The sequence below is a fragment of the Anguilla rostrata genome, chromosome 1, assembly GCF_018555375.3.
Source record: "Anguilla rostrata isolate EN2019 chromosome 1, ASM1855537v3, whole genome shotgun sequence".
Lineage (NCBI taxonomy): Eukaryota > Metazoa > Chordata > Actinopteri > Anguilliformes > Anguillidae > Anguilla > Anguilla rostrata.
The window spans coordinates 28,740,206-28,767,611 of record NC_057933.1 but is presented as its reverse complement, the minus strand read 5'-3'; the positions used below and the strand labels follow the sequence as shown (position 1 = coordinate 28,767,611).

The 27,406-nt window shown below is 41.9% G+C and overlaps 1 protein-coding gene across 2 annotated transcripts; it reads left to right on the top strand.

Annotated features, from left to right (window-relative positions):
* Positions 1-174: 174 nt before the first annotated feature.
* Positions 175-27,161, top strand: LOC135253783 (5-hydroxytryptamine receptor 1E-like). 2 transcript variants are annotated; one of them, XM_064333528.1, is made up of 3 exons: positions 175-618; positions 15,722-18,132; positions 24,436-27,161. In XM_064333528.1, exon 2 carries the CDS (start codon positions 15,798-15,800, stop codon positions 16,917-16,919), a length of 1,122 nt encoding a protein of 373 aa, XP_064189598.1. In that variant the 5' UTR covers positions 175-618; positions 15,722-15,797; the 3' UTR covers positions 16,920-18,132; positions 24,436-27,161. The 2 variants fall into 2 exon arrangements, with proteins under 2 accessions (XP_064189598.1, XP_064189588.1); XM_064333518.1 differs by lacking the exon at positions 175-618 and having other exon boundaries at positions 15,633-18,132.
* The last annotated feature ends 245 nt before the right edge of the window (positions 27,162-27,406 follow it).

The window sequence follows — 27,406 nt, the reverse complement described above, 5'->3', positions numbered from 1 at the left end:
CATGCACGTTGAAAAGCAGTTTGTAATCATTTGTCCACAATGCAATTAGTAAAATGCAATGCAATTGACAAATACCTGACTCATTGAGAATTTGTCCCTGAGAATAGCTTAACTCATTCAGACTAAAATGTGCCCCCTGGTGTAACGTTCCATTTTTACATGGGAAAAAACTGCGGAAGGAGAGCCGCTGCTAGTGTCCAGGCGTAATACCCAAGGTGAGTGAGCTAAGCTCTCTCATACCCCCTGAAGTGGACAGATGACTTAATTCGGGATACTACACTTTGGGAGACTGCTTTTACCTTTGAGGTGCGTGGACTGAATTACTCCCCACAGCAAAGACGCCGAAATTGGCCGAAACATGACGAAACGTAGCCTACTCTTGAAAAAATATTCGCAAAGGACACGAACAGGACGCATACAATTTAGGCAAATACTTTGCAGTCGTAGAAATCAGCAGTAAATCTATATTGTCCGACACGATTTATTTCCCGTTGTTTGTCTTTTTTTCTATTTTTTTTTTTACAACGGAGGTAGATTTTATTTATTTACATGCTTTTTTATTGAAAATATTCAAACGTGACGGACTTATATAGCTACAGCAAAACTGTCAACGCAAAGGTAAGATATTTAACTGCGCTTGCAATTATAATTGTGTACTATTGATAAAATATTGCGAGTAAGAGTTTTGACGAACAGCAAAGGTGGAGTTGGCTACATGCTATTTGTTTGTACGTCTTGGTATAATAGAGTATCCTGTAAATGTCAGTTGTAGTCAATAGAAAATCTCAAAGTTTTAGTGCCTGTTCTATTAATCAGTTTATTGATTAATAGAACAGTTAATTCGGTTTGACACTGATATGATATGCCGATTTGGCAGGTAAATACAGCGATAAAACTGAATTAGTTTCGTCAGGTGTTAGGCTATTCATAAACATTAATAAAAACACATTATCTTATGGTCATATTAATGACATAGGCTACTAAAGTGGAAGATGCTGATTTTGTTTTTGATTTTATTTTGTGTTCTCAAAGCGGGTAGCCAAAAGTCTTCAGCAACTCATATTGTTGACCCAGTGGAAAGACAGGCGTGTATTCAGTGAATGTATTTGAGCGATAGCGTAGGCTATCTCACCTCACCTCACCTCAAGGAGAAAGGGTTTTCACAAAACAACGCCAATTGCATGTCCTGATATATATATTCTGACATAAAATATTCCTGACATTCTTATAAGAATATAAGAATATTCAATCATTCAATTACTGTTTACAAGTTTTATTTTATAGATTCATTATACATCCCACTGGTGAAAATATATTATATACTTTCTATTCCGTACATAACATACAGTCAGCTCCATATTGTTTGGGACGAAAACACATTCTTTCTTGATTCCCTGAATCAAACTATATGCATGTGGTTAAAGTGCAGATTCTCAGCTTTTATTCAAGGGTATTGTTTTATACATTTTGGTTTCACCTTTTTAGAAAGTACTGCACTTTCTATGCATAGTACCCCCCATCTCAAGGCATCATAACGTTTAGAACAAATGGCTTCATAGGTGTTTCTGATTAGTCAGGTATGTTCAGAAGCTTTCTTAGTTCAGGTTTAAGAAAGCTTTCAAAATCTAGTCTTGATTCCAGGCTTTTGATTGCTTTTAGAGTTGATTATTGGCATTTGTCAACATGAGGACCAGAGTAGTGAATGTCAAAGAAGCCATTATTAAGCTGAGAAATAAGAAAACATAGTCAGAGACATAGCCCAAACCTTAGGCTCACCAAAATCAATTGTTTGGAAAAACATTAAAAAGAAATAGAGCACTGGTGAGCTCAGTAATTGCAAAGGGCCTGGTAGGCTATTCTCTACAGTTGAGGACTGAAGAATTGTGACCATTATGAAGAAAAACGTCCAAATACCTGATCGACAGATCAAAAACACTTTTCAGGAGGCAGGCGTGGATGTGTCAGTAACTACTGTTCGCGGAAGACTTCACAACCTGAACTACAGAGGCTACACTGCAAGTTGCTTCATCCTACAGCAAGAAAATGATCCAAAAGATACTGCTAAAGCAACAAAGTTTTTCAAAGCCAAAAACGAGAAAACGCTTGACTGACTAAGTGATTCCCATTCGAAATCCAGTTGAACACGTTTTTCATATGCTGAACAGAAAACTTAGGCAACTAGCCACCGAAACAAGAAGGAGCTGAAGATGGCTACAGTGCAAGCCTAGCAGAGCATCACCAGAGAAGATACTCCACACCTGGTGATCTCTATGGGTCAGAGACTTCAAGCAATCATTGCGTGCAAAAGATATGTGATATGCACTAAGCACAGAGTCCGAGTTATGTGGGAGCCAGTGGGAGCTGAGCTCCCATATGGAGGGGTCTGATCTCCCATGAAGGCAGTAAAATCATACATCTGTGGGGGCCGCTAGTACATTACCAACAACCATTATTCTAATCACAAATAATGCATTTTTCAATGTAATGACTATTATTTACATTAACGAGATAAATAGGCTAAAAGAAACATGATGTCCAAAAGAACTAAACGCACCATATTCTCTCGTGAATGACAGTATGGCTGCACTTCACCAACAAGCTACCATGGTGCGCAGTAGAATATTGCGCGAACTATGCCTGTTCCTGTTGAGAGCGCGCGAGCCTGAAACGTTCAAACCCATTTGGAAGAAGAAGCCACTACATTTATCAGTCAACATTATCTTTATAATATATTGAATAGAAAGTAATAGTATAGACTAGCTACCATGCCGCCGAAAAAAGGCTGCTGCTGCCGACGGGGTATACAAGCATGGCTAGTTTCAGTTTTTTCACAAAGAAACATAAAACAGCTTTAGACAAATGGAATTCACCTGCTAGCATGACAGCAAGCACTAGCTTTGCTGCTACGGAGCAAGAAAAGCAGCAAAAGAGAATCAGCAGAAGAGAACGGTAGTGGAAGAGGCCTTAGAGAAACAGGCTCTGAATTGTGTGCGTTCCAATGGTAAAAATTAAGTGTGTATTTTTGTATATAAAAAAGTGCACCCATTAGGCTATTATTTATTTATTTATCTCCGCCCCTAACATTATTTTAGAGACCCCCACAAAGCTCAGATTATAACTCGAACCCTGACTAAGCATGACTACTTTCATTTACGTAAAAGTAGTATGTAGTATGTTGTCCCCAACATTATGGTACTCTGCAATGGGGGGAATATAAAAAGTGCTTTCATTTGTGATAAAAGTAAAGTGTATAAAACTACCCTTAAATAAAACCTGAGAATGTGCACTTTAACCCTATGTGAATTGTTCAATTACAAATCTAAAATTGTGGAGTACGGAGTCCAATCATGAAAAAAAAATTGGAGCTCACTGTATGCCTAATATTACTGAATTTTGTTGGATTCTTCATTCTTGTACTTCCAAGTACATCTTTGGCTCTTTTGTCTCTTAAAGGCTCCATAGGCCATGTAACTTCTACAAACTTCAGGCATCTCGAAACTGCCTTTAATGTGATATGATGTTGCCACCCACCCACCATTTCATGTTCTGTACCCCTCAGTGAGTTATGATGTAAGATCCACTACATTTCACCAGTGATGGTCAATTTGCAGTAGGCATTAAGCAGCTTTTTTTCCCCAACAAGGCAATTTGGGATTCTGCTTTTTTTTTCTTGAGAAACAACCAAACACAAGGAACAGGACAACTGGAACACCTAGCTTCAGGAATTGTTTGCTACAATGTTCATGGAAGTTGGACTAAAGTGTCTGCTAAATGAAAACAATTTATGTAATCCTTATGAAAAAAATAAAAGGTAATCAATGGTATGTAATGTCACAAGTTTTGTTTTCACATGTGAAAATTGTAGTTAAAATGAGAAAAAGTGAGTCCCATGTGAAAATGTCCAGTTCACATGTGACATTTTAATTCACATGTGAAAATGTTGAATTCACATGTGATTTTTTATTTTATTTATTTTTTCGTAAGGGAAATGTAGCTTCATCGTGTTCAGTTAAATACAGATCTGAAGGTAGTTGCAACTGCACTGCAGTAAGGATGAAAATCTAATTGCATTCAGTGATGTAATCATAGCTGCTAATTGTATTATATTATATTTTTGGTTATTTATTTGGGTTGGGGCAGGCCATAGCCAATAGTTATAGCCCTAATCTACATAGCACCCCTCATTTCCCTTAGTACGGCCTGAAATGCAAATACAATTTGGCTGAGCTGTTTGTAGAACTAAATTTAACAATAGATCTGTTCATTTGGCAGGCACTTCTGTCCAACATGACTTTCATGACACTACAACAAACAGCTACAAGTCTAAATGAAAGGGAAATAATTAGCACTAGAACAAAGTAAACAGGAACACAGTACATATTTTGTGCGCAACTGATCACATTTAGTCTGTACAAAAATTAGATTTTAAGTGCGTCAATACTTGACACAGTATAGCTGTTTTCTTAAATTCATTTTGTTCAACAAACAAAAGCTTAGCACATTCTGAATTTCAATTGACAAATGACCGGTTGCATTTTTGTGGAAATTCTATTACTGTTGATAGGTTCCCAGTTTTATTTAGTATACATATATATATATATATATTATATGTAGTGTATTGTGTTTCCGTTTCTGCCATTACTGTGTCTGTAGTTTGCATGCCTCTGTGTCTAGCCCCTCTGTAGTGTGTCTCAGTATAACACCTCTAGTGTCTGCGGCAAGGATGTCACATTCCTATGCTAAATGGCTGCGAGGGTCCCCAGGAAGGGACAAGACCATTTGTCTCCGGCCCGCCACTTAACTCAACCTTTTGATATGTATGACTGCAAACTGTATATCCAGACACCACACAGCGTGATGGGCAGAGATTCTCTCAGCGCAGCGCCCGAGTGTGCTGGGTCTGTCTCTCCCTTGCGCATTGAATTAAACCACAAATCCTCTGAGGAAACTTTGTCAGCGTGTTCTTCATCGTCCTGCATTTGACTCCACGAATAAGGGCAAAATATCCTAACACTGTTAAGTGTAACAGTTTGACCCTGACCCATCAGTTTGCAGGGCCTAAATAATCTAGCCAATAAGTGCCTCTACCAACCTAGCATGTCAGAACATCATCTTCCACCGTGCTTTGGTCCATCAACTGAAATATATGCAATAAGGACTGGTCTAACTTGCTTTTTAAAAATCATATGCTGATGACCCCAGACAATTGTTATAGCCTTACCATTGTCTCAGTTCTCTAAGTGTAGCCATTTGTGTTTGCTGTGTTTCCTGAACTTGCCACTATATTAAACTGCTCGAGCAGAAAAGCAAATTTATTCTCTTTATCTAGGGAATACTTTACTGGAAGATTTATGAATTTAACAGGAAAAAAAAAAATTCTCTTCACCGTCCTTTCCATTGTCCTTTCAATTTGAGACTTCACAATAATCTGAAACTATCTATAAATGGCAATAAACCTAATTTCTCCTTAATCTTGTTATTATGATTATGATGTAATATATCATCTCCAGTGTTTGAGTTATTAACAAGACCACTTATATTTAATTTCACTCCCTAGCAAGAGGACTGAATATTATCTTCTCCATGAGAATTTCATTACATTAAGTGCACTCAGCAAGCTCACCTTCAATTCTTAAAGTAAAAGCCCACAAATAAAGGAGAGTATACTTATCCCTGCTTCAATATATCAACATGAAATTTCAACCTTTTGATTTATATTATGGGTCGCAATCATTACACTTTGGGGACTTTTTACATGTAAAGAGACCTGGTTTCCCATAGCATTTCGGCCAGCTCTCTGTATAAAGTGGGTTTTTATTTAGATTAATTTAAGAATTCTTGGTTCATTTGACATTCTTTGAAGTTTCTGTTCAATTGTCGGCTGCACATTTCAGAAAAGAATATTGCATTTTACCAATACGCTACAACAGTAAATTCCAAATGTATTGCACGAAGGCAATGTTTCCCAAAGTCAAATATGTCAGGTCTGCCCACATTCTCAGAAATAAAGGTATAGTGGAGGAACGTGTTTGTCCATTAAGGAACACATTTCCCAAATGTACCCTGAAAGTACAACCATTTTCTGTTTGGGTACTAATAAGTACCTTTTCCAAGCAAAAAAGGTCCAAATGAATTATATATTGCTGGCAGGGGGCATAATTGTATGTACCTATAGGGTACCACCCCAGTGATAAGCTTTTGTTCAGCAACTTTTTCATCACTTTTTTGGTCCTTTTTTCTGAGAGTGCTGAGTACTGTGTAGACCTACCTTCAACAAATTATTTTTTAATTTTCACTCTCCTCCACTTACTGAGGAATATGTGGTGACATTGAGATGTTTGCCTCATCTGTAATATACCATAATAATATCCATTCTCACTGATATACGTGATATGACCAAAAGTATATGGACACCCCTATATGGTCTGGGGTGTTCTTCATGGTTTGGGCTAGACCCCTTAGTGACAGTGAAGGCTAATCTTAATGCAGTGACATTCTAGAAGATTCTGTGCTTCCAACTTTGTGGCAACAGTTTGGGGAAGGCAACAGTTCGGGGAAGGCCCTTTCCTGTTTCCTGTTTCCGGAAGAGGGGAGAGCAGGGGGGGCAGGCCCAAATAGAAATGGTTATTAGCATTAATATGATTTGGCTTGCGTGGACAACCCCAAACGGTGGAGTTCTAGCCCTTTGAACCTACAACCCGACTGAGCATCACTAGAAAACAGCCAACATAAAGTGACTTTCGGGAGGTTTTCCCATATTCTTTCCATTTTAATGCATGTTTTTTTATTGGCCTTTTTATTATCAGTATTTTTTAATCATTTATGACAAATGCTATTTTTTATACTTACAGAAATGCCAAATTATTTTCTGGCTTTGCAATGGCAGGAATTATTGCATTTTGGGGTTTGTGGTCTACAGAAAGCAACTGTCCCTTTAAGTAAAGGCAGCCTGCAGATTATTTTAATAATTAGGAACCTCTAACCACTTATGACTTATGAGACTGAAGATTAGATTCATCTCAACACAATGCTTTTCAAGTGCACAGATCTGGAACCTTCCAGGACCTCACAGAGAATCTTGTTGTTCTGTATTAGGACCACATTGGTGATTCCATGATTTATAGCATGCCCCGACAACAGCTACAGTACCTTACTAACGGTCTTTCAGGAATAAAAAAAATCAAAAGTATTATTCAGTTCCAATGCATTCTACTTAATTTTGTGCTGTTGGGAAATGTCCAAACCACAAGTGGACAAAATTAAATCCTGTTTTTTTTTTTTTTGCAGTTGTAGAAGTGCAGTACACACACGCACACAAACACATACACATTTATTATTTATTTTTTAGGAGGGAAGTGTGTTGGTATATAAAGCATTATTATAGATTACATGTTATTTCCATTTTAAGTAAATAGGAAATTTCTTCAAATGCGTTTCCTCTTTAATCACTGCAAGGGGTGCACTACAACTAGACTTAATAAAACATCAAATGAATACGCATTGAAAGTTTTCTGCAGTATATTTTTGATGATAACTAAAGGTATTTCTACTGTTTTAAGCTGCATATTCTGTTATGTAACTACTGTATGCTCACCAGACGTCCTCTTTTTCCTGGTCATTTCTTTCTTTTTAGGACAAAATATATTCATCCAGGCAGGATTTCTAAATTCATAAAAATGTCTTTGCTCATTCCATAGACCATTATTTAAACAAATAGCCTCTTCATTTCTGGTCCAGGTGGGCCGCAGGGTCTGCTGGTTTTTGTTTCCTCCTTAATATCAACAACCAATTCAAATTCCGAGAAACCAGGTGTTGTCAGTTAACTGCGTAATCGACTGCTTTAATTGATAAATTAATTGCCAAGTAATAACAAAAACCAGCAGACCCTGCAGCCTGACAGGACCAGGAATGAAGATGAATACTGGCCTGGTATTATGTCCATAACACCTGCCTGCCCTGTCTTCTTTTTGTGAAATCCAATGGTCAAACTACTGCTATTGTATTTATCATAGATTCTGAAGAGATGGAAGGAGTAAAACCTAAAAAGACCACCCCACTTTAATTTGCAAACTTTCTCACTACCATTTGTGCCTCAAAATATATTATTTCGTATTGCATAACCTCCTCCAAAGGCTGAGTTATTTGTAATAGCTCTTTTGTCAACAATTTGATTAAGTGTGTGAGAGTCTGCAAAATAATGAGCCCAGCATGCTGCCCTAGAGCAAATCAATTTCAAAATCTAATTTTAGATAGGTATTCAGTCTTAAACATAATTCCTGGTAAAATTGCATGGAGAATGTGGTAAATTTTCATTTTAATGTGTATATTCACAATAATATTTCCAAGGATGGCAAGCAATTTCCCTTTTCCCCTGAGGTAAACTTCCATACTGTCAGAATAACAGAAGTGAAGTCTGCATTATGACAATTGCTTGTCATGATTGTCTCTCTCTCGTCTCGCCCCTTTGTAGTCCGCTTATTATGAAGAACAAAAATCCTGGGGAAACTTCAGAAGTGTGTTCTTTTTTGAAGAGCGCAGGATAGTTCACCCTCCTGTCAAAATTTTAATTTATTCAGATAGGTAGAAAGCGGAGAGGGTAACGGAAGGAACCACAGCTGACAAAATGCCATGGCAGGGAATGAAGCCCCCCACCCGCATGTGACAAACGCACAACAAATTCGTTTTACATTCTTCCATCAGATGTGCACAGAATCTGCCAGCCTTTGGAATTTAAGAGTATCATATTGGACCAGTGAATTCGGTGAATGAGAGCTCATCTGCAAGGAAGAGGGATGCTTCAATTGGATGATGGTTGAGTTTATTTGGATGGGGGTGGATTCCACTGAATGAGAGATGAGATGAACTGGCTTAGGGGGATAAGACCAGGCCTGGGGTTGTTAGAGGTTCCAGTGGGATTTTTAAATTCTTGACTCCTGTCAACACCTCTTAAAAGTTGGCTAACATTTAGCCCTCACAATCAATAAATCAATCAATCAATCAATCAATCAATCTGTTATATTGAGTAAAGCACCTTTCACACCTATCAATTCAAGATAATTAAATAAATATTTAACCTTCAGTGGATGTGGTATCATATGAGGCATTATGAATATAAAAGGACAGAAATTGAGAATAAGCAAGCAGGAAATTGTAAACATACTCAGCTTATGTTTTGATTTCCTGGCAGGATGAGTCCCACCCCCCGTGCATCTCCGCTGTCAAAAAGGCCTCTTCACTAAGATTAATGACCCGAGAGCAGCTGCCAGTCACCATCTCAGAGCACTATCACACACTGTGACACATGCAGCCTGCAATTCATTGTGGCTGTGCAACGTAGCGCCGTATCGTGGTTGTACAACATCGTGCTTCAGTGTCTCACAGCCGTCTCACATTGTGCAACAGAGCGGCTCTGCTACTTGTTACAATGTGGCTCGACAATTGAATTCTGCTGTGTAGATGCATGGCATAGTGCTGCAGTTTGGTTCTCCAATTAATTGTTATTGTATTATTTGTTGTGTGCTGTATATACTCACCTAAAGCTCATTATGTTTGCTTAGCAGACTGATTTTGTGATTACAGGGATTCAGATGATATAGTGGCATAGTGGAAAGGTAAATGGAACCCAGAAGGTTTAAATCCTGGGTGGGATTCTGCTTTTTGTACCCTTGAATAATAAACTTCTGCCAAATTGGTAAATATCAGGTTTAGTAAATGTGATATTTACTCTGTCAGTAAAATGCCTGCTCCTCAATATAAATTAAAGTCCCAGTGATCTTGGATGCCTAGCTTTTAAAATATGACTTGTAGTAAAGAGGGATAGAGCATTGTGATACAGGTTTTTTGGAAAAGAAGCTTATACTCTCTTACAAAGTAGCTTGTTATGGTTGACCTGGTCATAAAGCCTGTTTTTCTCTTCCTCCTTTCTCCAAAATCCACTAGAATTCCTTTGTCAATTAAAAGACACACCGGGGCCCTTATTTATTCGCACAAAATAAGGGTGTCCCAATGTCTTCTTTCCTGGAAGCCTTTATTACCTCCCTGAAGAAACACTAGAACACCTAGTTATTTTTAGTGCTATTACCCAGCTTGCCCACACCATACACCTCAGGGTCATTGTTGTCTTTTGGATAAATGCCCAATGTTTGACATTCAAGTGAGGTAATTGAATTAAAGTCTTAATTTTTATGTAGATAAAGGTTGTTGAGGCTGGCCAGTTTGGAATCTAGGGCTGGCCTTTTCACACAACAGCAATATTTTGCCCAAAGGTGGAGATTTCACTGCTGGCTGTGCTTAATATTTACCTACAGTCCTCAAGTCTGTTGATAAAAACAGGAGTAAATTTCTATTTTGTAAAGGTGTTCTATCGCTGAGCTAAATTACGTCCTATGGTATTTCTGTTGGTCTCCTTAAAAAGGTTAAAACCATGGATCTTTTGATGACAGAATCAATCCAACTAACAGTAATTTTGCCAGCTTTCAGATAAGACAGCCCTTGTCATGAATCCAACCCTCCCCCTCCCCCCTCCCCACCACCCCATTCAGTGCTTCAAGTTGGCATCATCTAATCAGGGTCAACATCCTCAGTCCCTGTAGGGTGAAGTATTTATGACTGCTGAGAAGATGGTCAGTTGGGTTGATTAAACGTTGGCTTGACTCTGGGTCCGAACTCTCACTCAGTTTGTATTGTTGTGTAGCTGTGTGTGTTGGGGCATTCTGAGATGCTTTGGGACAAACAAGCTGTGGTTTGATATTCATTTTTGTATCTCTTGTGGTGATTTTAGCTGGTTACATTTGTCTTTAGATGTAATGTTCATTAAGATATAACCTTCGTCTTTAGAGTGATGATTTCTCTTTATCTTGGTACTGTAACTTTAAATAAACACGCTGTTTATTTCAATATGATTGATTGAGTCATATATTTTCACAGTGTCATCCACCAGAATGCTGTGCCTATCAATGAACAATGAATTCACTGATTTAACTGATAATTGTCATCCTAGATAATAATGATTCAATTAAATTAAATATATTTTACGTGTAGGATCAGTGAGGAGGGGCATGTATTATCACTTGTGTTCAATATTCAAAATGCTGAAAAAGGGCATTGACTGTTGAAACAGCTGGATTCAGGAAATAGACATAACTTAATTCTCAGTGGCCCAACATTTGTGATAAACAAATGACATACCAGTGCATGTTTTTTGGGAATAGGAAAACAATCTTCTAAGGGTAAAGAGGAGCCACATAGCTAAAAGATGAAGAAGCCAATTGGATTATATACTGTGAGAACTATTGTTGGGAGGCCACATGTGGTTTTTTGTTATTAACTCATCTATGATCTGTTTAAAATGAGTAGCCCTGTCATTCAGGTTCAGCAATGATCTAATTGTGTACGTGTGCGTGCTGTGTGTGTCTGAGGTAAAAAATAAATATCTTTTTTCTTTGCTGTGCCGGTAACTGGCTATCGATTGAATGTGGGGCTATGGCTATCAACCACGTAGTCTTCACACCTGAGGTTTGCCCGCTGGATAAATGGAGACGAAAATACCTTTTCCTCTACTTACCACAGAGGCCCCAGGGGTAGAGCAGCCTTCAGCTTCTATTATCACTCCTCCGTGAAGGAAAGACAGCGGATTAGATTCTCCTGCCATCCATCTCTCCAAAGGCTTGTCTGTCAGCTGGCTAATTGGGTCTGGAGGAGAAAAAGAAAGAGATCGGCAGAAGCAAGTGTGTGTGGAATCTTGAGCCAGAATGGTTGGAGAGAGATTCACAGATCACACTGGCAAAGCGTGAAGGTTTTTCAGACTTTTGATCTGGAATACGTGGAGATAGATCCAGCTTTCAGAGCCACTGTGACTGAAGATAGTTTGGCATTCTAGAGCAGGATTGGGTTGAAATAGATTCTTAACTTTATGTACCCATTTACAGTTGATGATGTACCTGTTTATACCACTAATACTACTACTACTACTACTACGAATAATAATAATAATAATAATAATTATTATTATTATTATTATTATTATAACAACAACACAGTTTCAAACTAAAATAATAGTAAAACTATCTTAAAATACTAAAGTCTGGATGAAATGGTATGTATATCCCTGGTAGTTTAATGTGTCATGTAGTAGGTAACTTCATAAATGCATTCTGAGCAGAAATGTGGCACTGGCATTTCTTTATTTGAAGTGTGAAAACATTACATTGATATATGCTGGAGCACTTCCTGAACGAGAGTGTCATGTATTTCAAAGTCATTCTGGATGTTGGGAGGAGGGAAGTGGTCATAAAAACAGAAGTACACTTTTTATGAGGAAATTTCTGGCCAAAAATCCATTAAATGTTCGATTAGATGGCATTCAAATTTAGCCCTGGAAAGTTTCTCTGAATTCCTACTGCCATCTACTGGACAGACCCTCCATCAACTTTTGACAGAAAACACTACAAGAGGCCTTGTCGCCCTTTGGAGTGAAATGCTTTACAATATCCACTTTATCGAGCTCAATCACACCACCCACAAATAAAAAAGCTAACTGCTCACACAATCTAGCATTTATAAGGTAAAGTGGCACAGCATGATCTGTCACCAACTGACAAAACAGCAATGAAACAGAAACAGAAACAAGTGTCCCTTGCATGTATTCACTTGCTCACAAACACACACACACACACACACACACACACACACACACACACATAGTCACACTCACACACCAGCATAGTCACACAGCATATCGACCAGTCTGCTTTCCTTTACCCTGTGATAGAACCCATTACAAGACACAAGGTTAATTTCCAGCACTGGTGTTCTACAGACATAGAGACAGGCCTTGGAGTTTCATTAATTTCCCCAGCTTGGCTCCTATTAAGCTGGAAGCAGCCACCTGCCCTCAGCACGATACTTAAGGCAGAGATTATGAATAGTGCTGTCTGGAACTGGAAAGGAAAATGATCCAATCTATATGCTCAGCAGACAATGTTATCCTGGGTGACTTATGTATATAACATTACATTAATGTTATATGATATTGCCATCCTTTATCTTACTGTTCTTTGCACCGGCTTTGGCAAAAAAAAAAAAAAAAAAAATGCCATTGGTCTTCAGATAAACTAATAGCTGGCAAAGCAGGAATTCATTCAGTGATGAATTTATCACCAAATGATAAGTCATCTGTGAATGTATTGCTTTGTTGTTTATATATTAATATGTTTAAATGTTTATTTATGAATATATTTCCACACATGCTTTTGTATTCATTCATTTATTCTTTGTTTTTACAGAACCAATATTATTCAGCTGGATATACAGTGGACTCTCTTGTTTTTGTTGTTTGCCTTGAAGAATGAAATGAAAAATCAGAGTTTCCCCACTTTCATTGAGACATGGTAACCCCCATCATAAAAGTAAAAAAAAAGGATAATCATTTCTGAAAATGTATTAAAAATAGAAAGACATAACAGCTTGGCTGGATAAATGTACACGCACACTTTATAGTGGGAGTTGTAATTGTGCAGTGTTAACCTCCATCCAAATTATGCACAAAGCTGCCTTCCCTGGTGACCAGCTGACATGATTCTGATTAGATCAGAATAAAATGACCTGTTCCAGTAGGTCTTCCTACAACAAGGAGCTAGCATGAGGAAGCTCATCAGGTAGGCCAGAAGACCCCAACAGAAACCTTAAAAAGCTACAGGATTCTATGACAAAGACTGGCCACTGTATACACATAGCAACAGTTGAGCGTGCTGTACTAAATTCTGAGCTTTAGAGTAGGCTGGCAAGACTGAAGCCATTCCTTAACAAAAAAATAAAAAATTAAAAAAATATTCAAGAAAGTGGGTCGATCTTTGATCTGGTTTTTCTGCTCTGAAATATGTTAGGCGGGCTGCCTAAATGTTTTGTCATTAGTGCAATTTCGTCCTGAACAATACCGCATTTCGAGTTTTTAATGTTTTGACTGCTTTCAAGTTTACGTGCAACCGTAAACACACTAACAGTAGAATCCGTTTAATTGCATAAAAGAATGAAACAGGCAGAGTGCTGACGACTACGCCTGCCACTTAGGTGTCAGCTGTCGACGTGATTTTCAACAGAAACTGTCTACCTAAGTAATTTTTTGTGTCTTTATAGGGTAATTGTCAGTTTATGAATGCCACATCTGCCAACTTTTTAGGACATGTTTAAAGATTATTATGCGATGGAGTTGGACATAATTCCACGAAAATATCTAAAATTTGTTTTATTCAAGCATGCAATCTCTTTACAATGGAATGAATGGGAAATCATTAGGGATTTGGCAATTATATGCAGATATCCATATTATGCGAAAATCAGTTATGCAATTAAGTGGGTTCTTCTGCATTAACTTACACTGTTTTGCCGATCTGTGCTGATTGAACTGTACTTGTACTCGTCGTTGCGTCGGGTACAAGAGACACCAGTGACAAAAAGGATGGTGCAATCATTCTTTGTGAATGCATAAAAATATTTTAAATACAGCATGCTGGAATTTGTGTGGATGCATTAAGTAAAAAGGTTCATTAATATTGTACCCTATGTTTTGAGTGACAAAAATGAAACCCATTTCAAGACATATGACAATTCCATATACTGCTATTCCGGTAGATTGAACCCCTTGCAATGTGTAAATACTTCCATATATAATAATACCATTATCATCATTGTTTTTAAGTGTCTGGGAAATAAAAGAGGAGGTCAGGCACAGCAATAAATACAGCAATTCATGCATACTTCTTAATAGTACAAATCATTGTCCAGATTATATTTTGTCCTTTAAAATCAGGTATTTTAAGGTATGAGCTCTTGTAACCTAAATTATTTTTGGAGATTATTCTAGAACCAGGGCACATTAAACATACCTGACTGGAGTTCCCCCTGCTTGTAAATTTCAACTCTTAATTCAATGTTATACAGTATAGTGCCTTAAAAAGTATTTGTATTTAAAAATACTTTTCACAACATTATGAAAACATGCATAATGTTTCTATTGTATGTAGCTCATAGTCACATTTTGTTTGGGGTTTTCTTGGAACAGAGAAGCATTGTATGTCAACATGTGTTCAGGCCTTGTTTAACCCTCCAGTTGTTCTCAGGGTCAAAAATAACCATTTCCTGAGTTTAACAGCAGGGAAACCCCCTGAAATTAAATTCATTGGCATGAAATGTGATGTACGAGTCTTTTTAACTCTACAGTTGTGAAATCAGAAGTCATAATCAAAGTTAAGCATCACACATCTATTACAGAAAATAAAAATAAATTATGATGTGTGTTTTGTAGTAAAAACAAATGGTGTAGACAGAAGAAATACAGTCTCTCTGGTCTGTGTAGTAGGAATAAAACAGTTATTCACTGATTTATTGATCAGAGACAGGTGGTTTATACATGAAAAATATAGATTTAAAGATCACTAATGTCTACTATTACTACTACTACTACTACTAATAGTAATAATAATAATAATAATAATAATAATAATAATAATAATAATAATAAAATAAAAAAATTATTATTATTATTAATATTATTGTAGTTATGAAATATAGGGAACATAATATTAATCATCTTCATCATCAGTGTAAGATGCTAATTTACATGGTGATGGTGATAATTGTTTTATTACATCATATTACCTTTGGGATTTATGTGTGACTGACTGCCTCAACGATAAACTCACATGCTTCTCCTCCTGTTTCCCAGGAGCGTGTACCATGGCCAGCTGGGGATACACACCTCTAGTGGCTGTGGCCAGTGGGGACAGCTGAGGCAGCAGGAGATGGGCTGGCTTGTGGCGGACAGCCCTGGAGCTGCCAATGTCACAGGCAGCAAGACAGGGTCAGCGATGGCAGCAGAGAAGGTGGCGGTGGTGGTCTGCTTGGGGACCCTGACCCTCCTCACCACCATCCTGAACGGCGGCGTCATAGCTGCTATCTGCACCACCAAGAAGCTCCACCTGCCCGCCAACTACCTCATTTGCTCGCTGGCCGTCACCGACTTCCTGGTGGCCATCTTGGTGATGCCGCCCAGCATCCTCTACGTCGCCACGGAGACCTGGCCACTGGGGCCGGCCATCTGTGAGGCCTGGCTGAGCCTGGACATGACCTGCTGCACCTGTTCCATTCTCCACCTGTGCGCCATCGCGCTGGACCGCTACTGGGCCATCACCAACGCCGTGGAGTACACCTACAAGCGGACGGCTCGCCGGGCTGCCGTCATGGTGGCCGCCGTGTGGGCGATCTCTGCCCTCATCTCTGTACCGCCCCTCTTCTGGAGGCGTGGCCACGGCAACCCTGGTAACCACACTGACTGCATGATCACGCATGACCACGTGGGCTACACCCTCTACTCCACTGTTGGGGCGTTCTACGGCCCGCTGGTGCTCATCCTCGTGCTTTACTGCCGGATCTACGCTGCAGCGAAAGCCCTGTACAAGAAGAGGGGCTCCACCCTGCAGCAGGGTGCGGCCGGGAGGTTGGACAGCCAGAACTCCTTCGGCCACTGCCGATCGGTGCACGCCTTCTGCGTTCCCGAGCTGTCGACATCCGACCCGGGCCCAGAAATGGAGAGGCTGGACGACGTCATTGTATCAGGGCCTGCGGAGGGCGGGATGGGCGGGGCCAGGGAGAGGGCCAGGATCCGCCTCAGCAGGGAGAGGAAGGCGGCGCGGACCCTGGGGCTCATCCTGGGGGCGTTCGTGCTCTGCTGGCTACCCTTCTTCATCAAGGAGCTGCTGGTGGGGCTGAAGCTGCTGCGGGACTCGGAATCCATGCTGCTGTCCAACGCCCTCACCTGGCTCGGCTACGTCAATTCACTTATCAACCCGCTTATCTACACCAGCTTCAATGAGGACTTCAAGCATGCATTCAAGATGCTGCTCAAGTGCAAGGGACACCCATAGAGTCAACCATAGAGCTTTATATTTCCTTTTGTTTAGTGTTTTTTGTTTGATTTTTTAAATCAAATGTTTGTCGGATGTACAGGATATTACTGGATATTATTAGAGCATGACATCAGTGGAGGGTGCGTTTGTAGCTTTGAGCACCTGTCATGTATAGTAAGCTCAGGCAATCACTGACACACACACACACACACACACACACACACAGGATGACACCAGACGCACAATGATACAGACACACGTACACATGCCCCCCAGAGAAACCAATTGCTTTTGTCTTTTTGAACATCATTTCTAACCAGTGGCTTATTACCATTTCATTGTGCTGCCACAAGAGGGAGGCTTTGAATTGTTTAATGCAGAGCTATGCATCGAGAGAGCCATTTTTCTACTCAAAATCAGTGAATATTCAAACTCGGTCCTGGGGACCCTCTGTGTATGCTGGTTTTCCAACCACAGTTGCAATCGCTAAATTTTAACAAGCAGTTATTTTTTCCTAATTAGGTGCTTTTCATATTTAACCCTCTTTACCCACATTATGTCAGAAATAGTTAAGCATGCTATTAACATAAAAGTCCCATGTTCAGTGCCATATTGCAAAGAACTTCACAAAAAGAGGTAGCAAAAATTTTAAATGGATCAAATTCAGGACTGAGGGAAACAACAGGCTCCTAATTAGGTTGTTGAACATGTGTTTAAGTACTTTTTTCCCCTTCTTCTTCTTAACTTCTTAACACAATGCTCGTTTAGCTTGTTATCATTTGCTGTCTTTGAATTCTTCATTATCTACCACATGGTTAGTTTTAGTTGCCAGGTGTCCACACTTTCAACCATTAGGACCCTATTGAGTGACCTCTTGATCAGTCAAATAATTTTTATGAAATTGTTTGCAATATAGCACAATAAGCACAATGTGAACATGGGACTCTTATTCGTCATGGCATGCATAGCTATTTCTGACATGATGTGGCTTATGAGGGTAAGTAATCCCTCTAAACATGAAAAGTACCTAATTAAGATTAATAGCTTGTTAAAATTCTGGGACTACAATTTCGGTTGGAACAAAAACCAGCACACTCAGGGGGTCTGACATGATGTGGCTTACGAGGGTAAGTAATCCACCTAAACATGAAAAGTACCTAATTAAGATTAATAGCTTGTTAAAATTCTGGGATTACAATTTTGGTTGGAACAAAAACCAGCATACGGTGATGTTCTGTGTAAGGACCCACACGCAGACCAGGGAAATCCAAAAAACGTTGTCTTTAATCAGTCCGAGGTTCGAAGCCAGGTAATCAGAGAGAGGACGGCGCCGAATCGAGTTTCCAAAAGAATAGTGAAAAGACAGGCAAAAAATCAAAAACCAGGAGATCAGAATGGCGAAGGTACAAAGGGACAGGCAAAAGAGAAGTCAAGGCAAAGCGAAGGTCAAACCAGAAGCAAACAAAACCAAAAGGGGCAGGCAAACTCGAAGTCGGGCAAAGGGAATCTCGATAGACAAAGGCTTACTAACAATCGGCACAATGAATACGATCAACGTTCTGACACTGAACAGGTGGAAAAGACTGACATTTATACACTGGGGAAGATAACAATCAAGGAGGGGTTAAGTGAGTGAGGGAGGAGTAACAAACAACATCCAGGTGAAGAACATTAGGAAAACTAATTCAATGACAGGGGACTGACAAAACGCGGACTGGAATCACATAGACAACAATGATAATAGACGGCCTGGGTGAAGCAGGTAAAACACGTGCAGAGAGAGAGAGGTGCAGTCAGAGCAAGAGACAGGTGCAGGCAATTGCAGAACTCAGCGTTAGAGCAGGCTAGAAAGAAAAGGGGCGGAGCTACAGCGCAGCATGGAAAAGGGGAGACTGGTTAATGTATTAGTATAGTGATCTAAACTATCAAAAACCCAAAACTAGTGTGTGTTAGTCCATTAGTAATATTCACATGTTAGTATATTAGTGAGGTTAGTACTTTACATTCTATAAGTTAGTAGGAATTAGTAAAAATTAGTAAAACTAGAAATAAGCAGGAAGAAAGTAAAGCGAGACTGGAAAGGGGGGAAACCACGAAAACCCGGAACCACCCGAATAGTGAAATCACACAAGTACAGGGGAGTGAAGCAGCTCAGGGAACACAGACACAGAGACAGTACTGGGGAGACAAGTGACCGGGAATCCAGACTACAACAGTACCCCCCCCCCTAGGAAACGCCTCTTGGCGTTTTCACCGGTGGCACAGGGTGTTTGACATGAAAGTTCTTAATAATCTGCTTATCCAAAATGAAGCGAGAGGGGATCCAGCTTCTTTCCTCGGGGCCGTAGCCTTCCCAGTCCACCAGGTACTGAAGGCCGCGACCCCGACGACGAACATCCAACAGTTTGTTCACGGTGTAGGCCTCACCACCATCAATGAGTCGGGGGGGAGGGGGGGGGGAGGGGGCAGGGCAGAGGGGATGGGTAACAACAGGTTTTAAGCAGGAAACATGAAAAGTGGGGTGAATTCTGCGCATGGTGGAGGGTAACTTTAATATAGCAGCAGTGGGACTGAGGATTTTAACAATAGGGAAGGGGCCAATAAAACGAGGAGCTAACTTCTGGGACTCATCACGTAGGGGAATGTCTCTGGTGGTGTGCCAAACACGCTGTCCAACTCTGTAGGAGGGGGCTTTAGAGCGGCGGCGATCGGCCGTCACCTTCATCCTGGCGCTGGCGCGAAGCAAGTTGAGGCGAGCGGTTTTCCATGTCCTTCTGCAGCGCCGGATGAAGGCTTCAGCTGAGGGGACCCCCACCTCCTCCTCCTGACTAGGGAACAGAGGCGGCTGGTACCCTAGGCAGCACTCGAATGGAGAAAGTTTGGAAGAGGAGGTATGTGAGTTTATGGCATACTCTGCCCAGGGTAGCTGATAAGACCATGAGGAGGGATTCTTGGAGCAGAGGCATCTAAGGACAGTTTCGATAACTTGATTGGCCCGCTCGGTCTGGCCATTGGTCTGGGGGTGAAATCCTGAGGATAGACTAATGGAGGAACCCAACAGTGAGCAGAAAGCTTTCCAGAAACGTGCAGTGAACTGGGGGCCTCTATCGGAAACTATGTTAGTGGGGATGCCGTGTAGTCTAATAACGTGATGAATGAGTAAGTTGGCGATTTCTTTAGCAGAGGGAAGCTTGGTGAGGGGAACGAAGTGAACAGCTTTAGAGAACCTATCAACTATGGTGAGGATAGTGGTGAAAGTGTTGGATGGGGGTAAGCCTGTGATGAAATCTAACGCTATGTGAGACCAGGGGCAGTGTGGGATGGGGAGGGGTTGTAACAGACCTGAGGGTTTGTTCTGGGCACAGACCAAGCAGGCAGCCACAAAGTCCAAGATCTCTTGTTTCATGGAGGGCCACCAAAAACGTCTCTGAATAAATGTCCTGGTTCTGGTGGCCCCCGGGTGGCATGAGAGTTGCGAAGCGTGGCCCCAAAGGAGAACTTGAGAGCGGACTTGGGCAGGAACGTAGAGACGATCCGCTGGGCAATTACTTGGACCAGCCTCATCCTCCTGGGCCTTACGAACCATCTCCTCGATGTCCAAGTGAATGGCATTGATGAAACAGCTCCGCGGGAGGATGGTGTCAGGTGAAGGATCCTTGGTGGGTGGTTCAAACCGGCGGGAGAGGGCGTCAGGCTTGGTATTCTTCGACCCGGGGCGGTAAGCAAGGGTAAAGTCAAATCTGGAGAAGAATAGTGCCCATCGGGCCTGGCGAGAGTTGAGGCGTTTGGCTGTGTGAAGGTACTCCAGGTTCTTGTGATCAGTCCACACCAGAAAAGGTGTTTGAGAGCCCTCCAGCTAATGGCGCCATTCTCCCAAAGCCATCCTCACCGCCAACAGCTCACGGTTCCCAATGTCGTAGTTCTGTTCCGTGGGTGTCAGGCGGTGAGAAAAGTAGGCACAGGGATGGATCTTATTGTCCCTGGGTGAACGCTGAGAGAGAACGGCTCCCACCCCAATGTTGGAGGCATCAACCTCTACGATGAACTGAGCAGCAGATGAACAAGGATGGGTGCAGAGGTGAAGTGGTTCTTGAGGGCTCGGAAGGCTGTTTCAGCCTGGGCGTTCCACTGGAATCGGGTCTTAATGGATGTGAGGGCGGTGAGTGGGGCTGCCAGAGAACTGTAATTACGGATGAAACGGCGGTAAAAATTGGCGAAGCCCAGGAAACGTTGCAGTTCCCGACGATAGTCTGGCTGAGGTCATTCCACAACCGCCCGGATCTTCTGGGGGTCCATCTGAATGCTGCCAGCGGAGATGATGTATCCCAGGAAAGAAGTGGTGTTACAACTAAACTCACATTTCTCCGCCTTGACGAATAAGCGGTTCTCTAACAGTCTCTGGAGCACCTTGCGGACCTGGATGATATGCTCCTCCTTAGTTTTGGAAAAGATCAGGATATCATCCAGGTATACGAACACAAATTTATTTATCCAGTCCCTCAGAACATCATTAACCAGTGTCTGAAAAATAGCTGGTGTGTTTGTGAGCCCGAAGGGCATCACCAAATACTCCCAGTGTCCGGTAGGAGTGTTGAAGGCTGTCTTCCATTCGTCGCCCTCTCGAATGCGCACCAGGTGATAGGCGTTGCGCAGGTCCAGCTTAGTGAATATCGTGGCTCCTTGCAGGAGTTTAAAGGCGGAAGCCATGAGGGGAAGTGGGTAACGGTTCTTGACCGTAATGTCATTGAGGGCTCGGTAGTCGACGCACGGCCGGAGTGAGCCATCCTTCTTCCCCACGAAGAAGAATCCGGCCCCCGCTGGTGAGGATGAAGGACGGATGATACCGGCAGTCACGGACTCCTGGAGGTATTTGTTCATTGCTTCCGTCTCCGGCCGAGACAGAGAGAACAATCGACCTCTGGTGGGAGTGGTGCCGGGCTTCAGGTCAATGGTGCAGTCGTAGGGGCGGTGAGGAGGCAGAGAGGTGGCTCGGGATTTGCTGAAGACCTCTTCTAGGTCCAGGTACTCGGGAGGAACCGCCGACAGATCCGTCGGCTTCTCGGGATGAGGTGACTCGGGAACAGAAGAATGGGCCTCTCGCAGACAAGATGCTAAACAGAATGGGCTTCAGCCCAAAATCTTGTGCGAGTTCCACTCCAAGGTGGGGTTGTGCTTCTCAAGCCAGGGATGCCCGAGAATGATGGGTGAGTGGGGAGATTCAATGATGTGGAGCTGAAGCTCTTCTTGATGGTTGCCGGAGAGCCGAACCTTGAGAGAAACGCTGGTGTGAGTGATATTCGCCAACCTCTGACCATTGAGCGAGTTGGCCACTAGGGGGCATGACATCTTCTCCAAGGGGATCCCCCATCTCTCGGCGGCCCCAGCGTCCAGGAAGTTCTCCTCGGCCCCGGAGTCGATGAGGGCGGTGGTCCCTTTGGTTCGTCCATCCCACTCAATGGTGACAGGTAGGCAAGTCCGGTGTTTGGAGGAGGATTCGGTTGGAATCATACCCACTAGTGCTCCTCGACACACTAGCGGGCGTTGTCTTTTTAACGGGCAGGCTGCGACATAGTGGCCTGGTTTCCCACAGTAGAGGCATGACCTGGTGTGCATCCTTCTATCTCTCTCCTCCTTGGTCAGGCGAGCACGGTTGACTTGCATCGGTTCCGGGTCCGACATCATGACTGGAGGAGGTTTGAGATTGGTAGAAGGTGCAGCAGTGGTCCTGGACCTCTCAGTTACTGCTTGGTTGTAGACCCCTTGACTGCGAGCCCGTTGGCGCTCTCGGATGTGTGAATCCACGCGGATAGCCAGGGCAATGAGACCGTTTAGATCCTCGGGCAGGTCCCGGGTCAGCAGCTCGTCCTTCACGCTCTCAGACAGGCCATTGAGGAAGGTGTCGTACTGAGCTTTCTTCTCCCAGCCACTGGCGGTAGCCAGCGTACGAAAGTCGATGGCGAAGTCCGACACCGTCATTCCCCCTTGGCGCATGCGCAGGAGTTCTTGCGCCGCATCATGGCCGTGCTTGGAGCGGTCGAAGACCCGTTTCATCTCTTCTGCGAGCAGCGTAGAGGTCTGCACGCAGGGAAGCCCCTCCTCCCAGGCAGCCGTTCCCCACTTCCTAGCTCGCCCGGTGAGCTGCGTGATTATGTAGGCAACTCGGGCCTGCTCAGTGGGGAAGGTAGCTGGCTGTAGCTGGAAGATCAGCCGGCACTGGGTAAGGAATGGGCGGCAGCCACCAGGTTCTCCGTCGTACTTCTCCGGAGGAGGAAGGTGGGGTTCACGAGCACGTACAGGTGGGATGTCAGGTGTAGCGGGAGCTGCAGGTTGCTGGGGAGCGAAGCCAGGCGAGGAAGCCCGGAGTGCAGATATCAGCTCCGCCACGCAGGAGGTTAGGGTCTGCAGCTGGTGAGAGACCGACTCCAAGTGGGACTGGTGGCGTCCCAACATGGCTCCCTGCTGCCCAAGTACAAATTGTACCTGGGCAGGGTCCGCTGGGTCCATCAGGGTCAGAACGTACTGTGATGTTCTGTGTAAGGACCCACACGCAGACCAGGGAAATCCAAAAAACGTTGTCTTTAATCAGTCCGAGGTTCGAAGCCAGGTAATCAGAGAGAGGACGGCGCCGAATCGAGTTTCCAAAAGAATAGTGAAAAGACAGGCAAAAAATCAAAAACCAGGAGATCAGAATGGCGAAGGTACAAAGGGACAGGCAAAAGAGAAGTCAAGGCAAAGCGAAGATCAAACCAGAAGCAAACAAAACCAAAAGGGGCAGGCAAACTCGAAGTCGGGCAAAGGGGTGTCGCAGGAATCTCGATAGACAAAGGCTTACTAACAATCGGCACAATGAATACGATCAACGTTCTGACACTGAACAGGTGGAAAAGACTGACATTTATACACTGGGGAAGATAACAATCAAGGAGGGGTTAAGTGAGTGAGGGAGGAGTAACAAACAACATCCAGGTGAAGAACATTAGGAAAACTAATTCAATGACAGGGGACTGACAAAACGCGGACTGGAATCACATAGACAACAATGATAATAGACGGCCTGGGTGAAGCAGGTAAAACACGTGCAGAGAGAGAGAGGTGCAGTCAGAGCAAGAGACAGGTGCAGGCAATTGCAGAACTCAGCGTTAGAGCAGGCTAGAAAGAAAAGGGGCGGAGCTACAGCGCAGCATGGAAAAGGGGAGACTGGTTAATGTATTAGTATAGTGATCTAAACTATCAAAAACCCAAAACTAGTGTGTGTTAGTCCATTAGTAATATTCACATGTTAGTATATTAGTGAGGTTAGTACTTTACAATCTATAAGTTAGTAGGGATTAGTAAAAATTAGTAAAACTAGAAATAAGCAGGAAGAAAGTAAAGCGAGACTGGAAAGAAGGGGGGAAACCACGAAAACCCGGAACCACCCGAATAGTGAAATCACACAAGTACAGGGGAGTGAAGCAGCTCAGGGAACACAGACACAGAGACAGTACTGGGGAGACAAGTGACCGGGAATCCAGACTACAACACATACTCCGAGGGTCCCCTGGACTGAGTTTAAAATCAAAAAACATAAATTAATAAAATAAACAAAAATAAATGATTAATTTGGCTAAAAAGCAACAAATAATGGTCATCTTAATTCTTATACATTTTGTTTTCACCATGTAGAAATTAGAGCACTTTTTGTACATAGTCCCCCCATTTCAGGGCACCATAACGTTTGAGACATATTAATTTTATGTAAATGAAAGTTGTCATGTTCAGTACTTTGTCACAGATCTTTTGCATATAATGACTGCTTGGAGTCTGTGACCCATAGACATCACCAGATGCTGACTATCTTCTCTGATGATACTCCAGACCTGTGCTGCAGCCATCTTCAGCTCATGCTTGTCTTGGGGGCTAGTTGCCTTAAGTGTACTCTTCAGCATAAGATACACATGTTCAATTGGATTCAGTTTGGGTGAATGACTTGACCCGTCAAGAATTTTCCTGTTTTTGGCTTTGGAAAACTAATTTGCTGTTTTCACAGTATGTTTGGGATTATTGTCTAGCTGTAGGATGAAGCACTGTCCAATGAGTTTGGAAGCCATTTGGTGGAACTGAAGATAAGATGCTTCTGTACACTAAAGAATGAATTCTGTTGACATCAGTGAAGACAAGTTAGACAGTACCTGTGGCAGACATACATCCCCAATTCATAACACCCATACTATCATGTTTCACAGATAAGGTGGGCTGCTTTGGATCTCGGAAAGTTCCTTTTGGTCTCTACACTTTGCTCTTGTCATTGTTCTGATACAAGTGAATATTGTTCTCATCTGTCCACAAGACCTTTTTTTTCAGAACGGCAGTCTCTTTTAGGTACTGCTTGGTGAATTGTAACCTGGTCATCCTGTTTTGGAACTAACTAGTGGGTTGAATCTTGCAGTGTAGCCTCTGTTGTTCTTTTCATGAAGTCTTTGGCAGACAGTAGTCAATGATACATCCACGCTTACCTCTTAAACATTATTGCTGATCATGTTGGACATGTGTTTGATAGTTTTTCTTCTCTATGATGAGAATTCCTTGGTCATCAACTGTAGGTCTTCTTTGGCTTACCAGGCCCTTTGAGATTGCTGAGCTCACAAGTGCTGTCTTCTTAATGATGAAGACAGCACATGTGATTTTAGTAAGCCGAAGGTCTGACCTGTTTCTCAGTCTCATAATAGCTTCCTTGATGTTCATTGGCACAACTTTGGTCGTCATGTTGACAGACAGCAGTAACTGACTGCAAAGGCAATAAAAAGCCTAGAATCAAGACTCAATACTGAAAGCTCTCTAATACTTGCACCAAGGAAGCAATTGAACACACCTGACTCCAAACCTGTGAATGAGTGTCTCAAACATTATGGTGCCCTGAAATGGGGGAGAAGGGGCTATGTGTAAAAAGTGATGTAATTTCTTCATTACAGTATTAAATTAAAATGTATAAAATTACCCTTTAATAAAACTTGAAAATATGCACTTTAACCACATGTGAATTGTTTGATTACAAATCTAAAGTAGAGTACAGAGGCAAATCAAATCAAACAAAAAGTATGTCTTTGTCCAAAACATTATGGAGCTTGCTGTACATTTAAAAATTAGAGGAGTTATGTAACATTTAATCTGCTGCTCAGACACATTCAAAAAGTTATTATGTATGAAATAAACATGGTGAATGTCATGTGCAGATCAAATGAAAAATTCTCAGATGTCTTTTCTGTCATTAATTGATAATTCTTGGTGAAAACACGTCCAGATGAAGTAACACATTGGCAAAGTTGGTTCCAACAGACAAGTATCATTTTGTCATTTGAGTAAAATTAGAAAATATTTATTCAGCTGTATCCCATAATTCAAACAGTGATATTGCACGGCAGTTTTCTTGTGCATATAGTTTTTAATTACCCAGCTCAGTTCTACACTTTTTGTTGAAACAGGGGATTGTCATTTCTTAAGTCTACACCCTTGCTTGGTATCAGAAATCCTAACAACCTTAAGACGCTCATGTTGGTTGACAGAAGAAATGTGGTTTGTGTTGGAGTTAATCACCGTAGTAATATGTTTTGGGTTTCTCTGTAGCCTTCAATGTTTTGAGGCATTGGTGTTTTGTTATTTTGTCTGTACTGTGTTGCTAAGCCAGGCCACAATATTCATTTGTAACCGGTTGAATTTTATTACAGGTTTTTGGGTTTGTTACATCATGACTTTCAAAGCACTGGTTTATGTCAACCAGACTTGCAATTTTCAGTGACTATCAAGAACTGTGGACCCAAACACTTATCCTTTAACAATGCCTTGGGATCTGCCACTCTGCATGAGAATACCAGCTGTCGCATCTGGTTTTACATGGTTCAGTGGAGTTTTATTGACAAAGAACCTTGCTCTGTAATCTTGCTCTTAGTATGCTCCATGTAGCACAATTTCCAGCTTGTGCAATGTTAAATAACGTTCTTGACACTGTACATGAGATTGTAAACTTTAGGGAAATGACTTGCCAAATTCAGCCATTTTCACAATGTGGGCATTGCAAGTTAAAATGATTGATGAATTTGGCAATAAGCCTTTTAAAGGAGCATGGAAGCCTGCTTTTAACATATAGCTTGCACTGTTGGACACAAAGGCAGGCACTTTTTTATCATGAGAGTTTCTTGTTACAAGCATGGTATGGTAAAAAAAAAAGAAATAAAACGCCTAAGAAAGTGAACAAGATGGTTGTAATCAGTATGGTAATAAAGAACCCAGATTTACGTACGTGTTCCCCAAGAACCCTCACCCTCTTCCCTCCACTCACATAATCCCCTCATTTTTGCAACATAATCCACCCATCTTCCCACACCCACCTCCCTGACCACAAGGGGACGCACACACATACACTCATCTATGTACACCGGCGCACGTACTCACAAGCACTCACAACCACGCTGTCACTTGCACATGAAACCTAAGAAACACATGACACAACAAGGATTTTTTTTTAAATG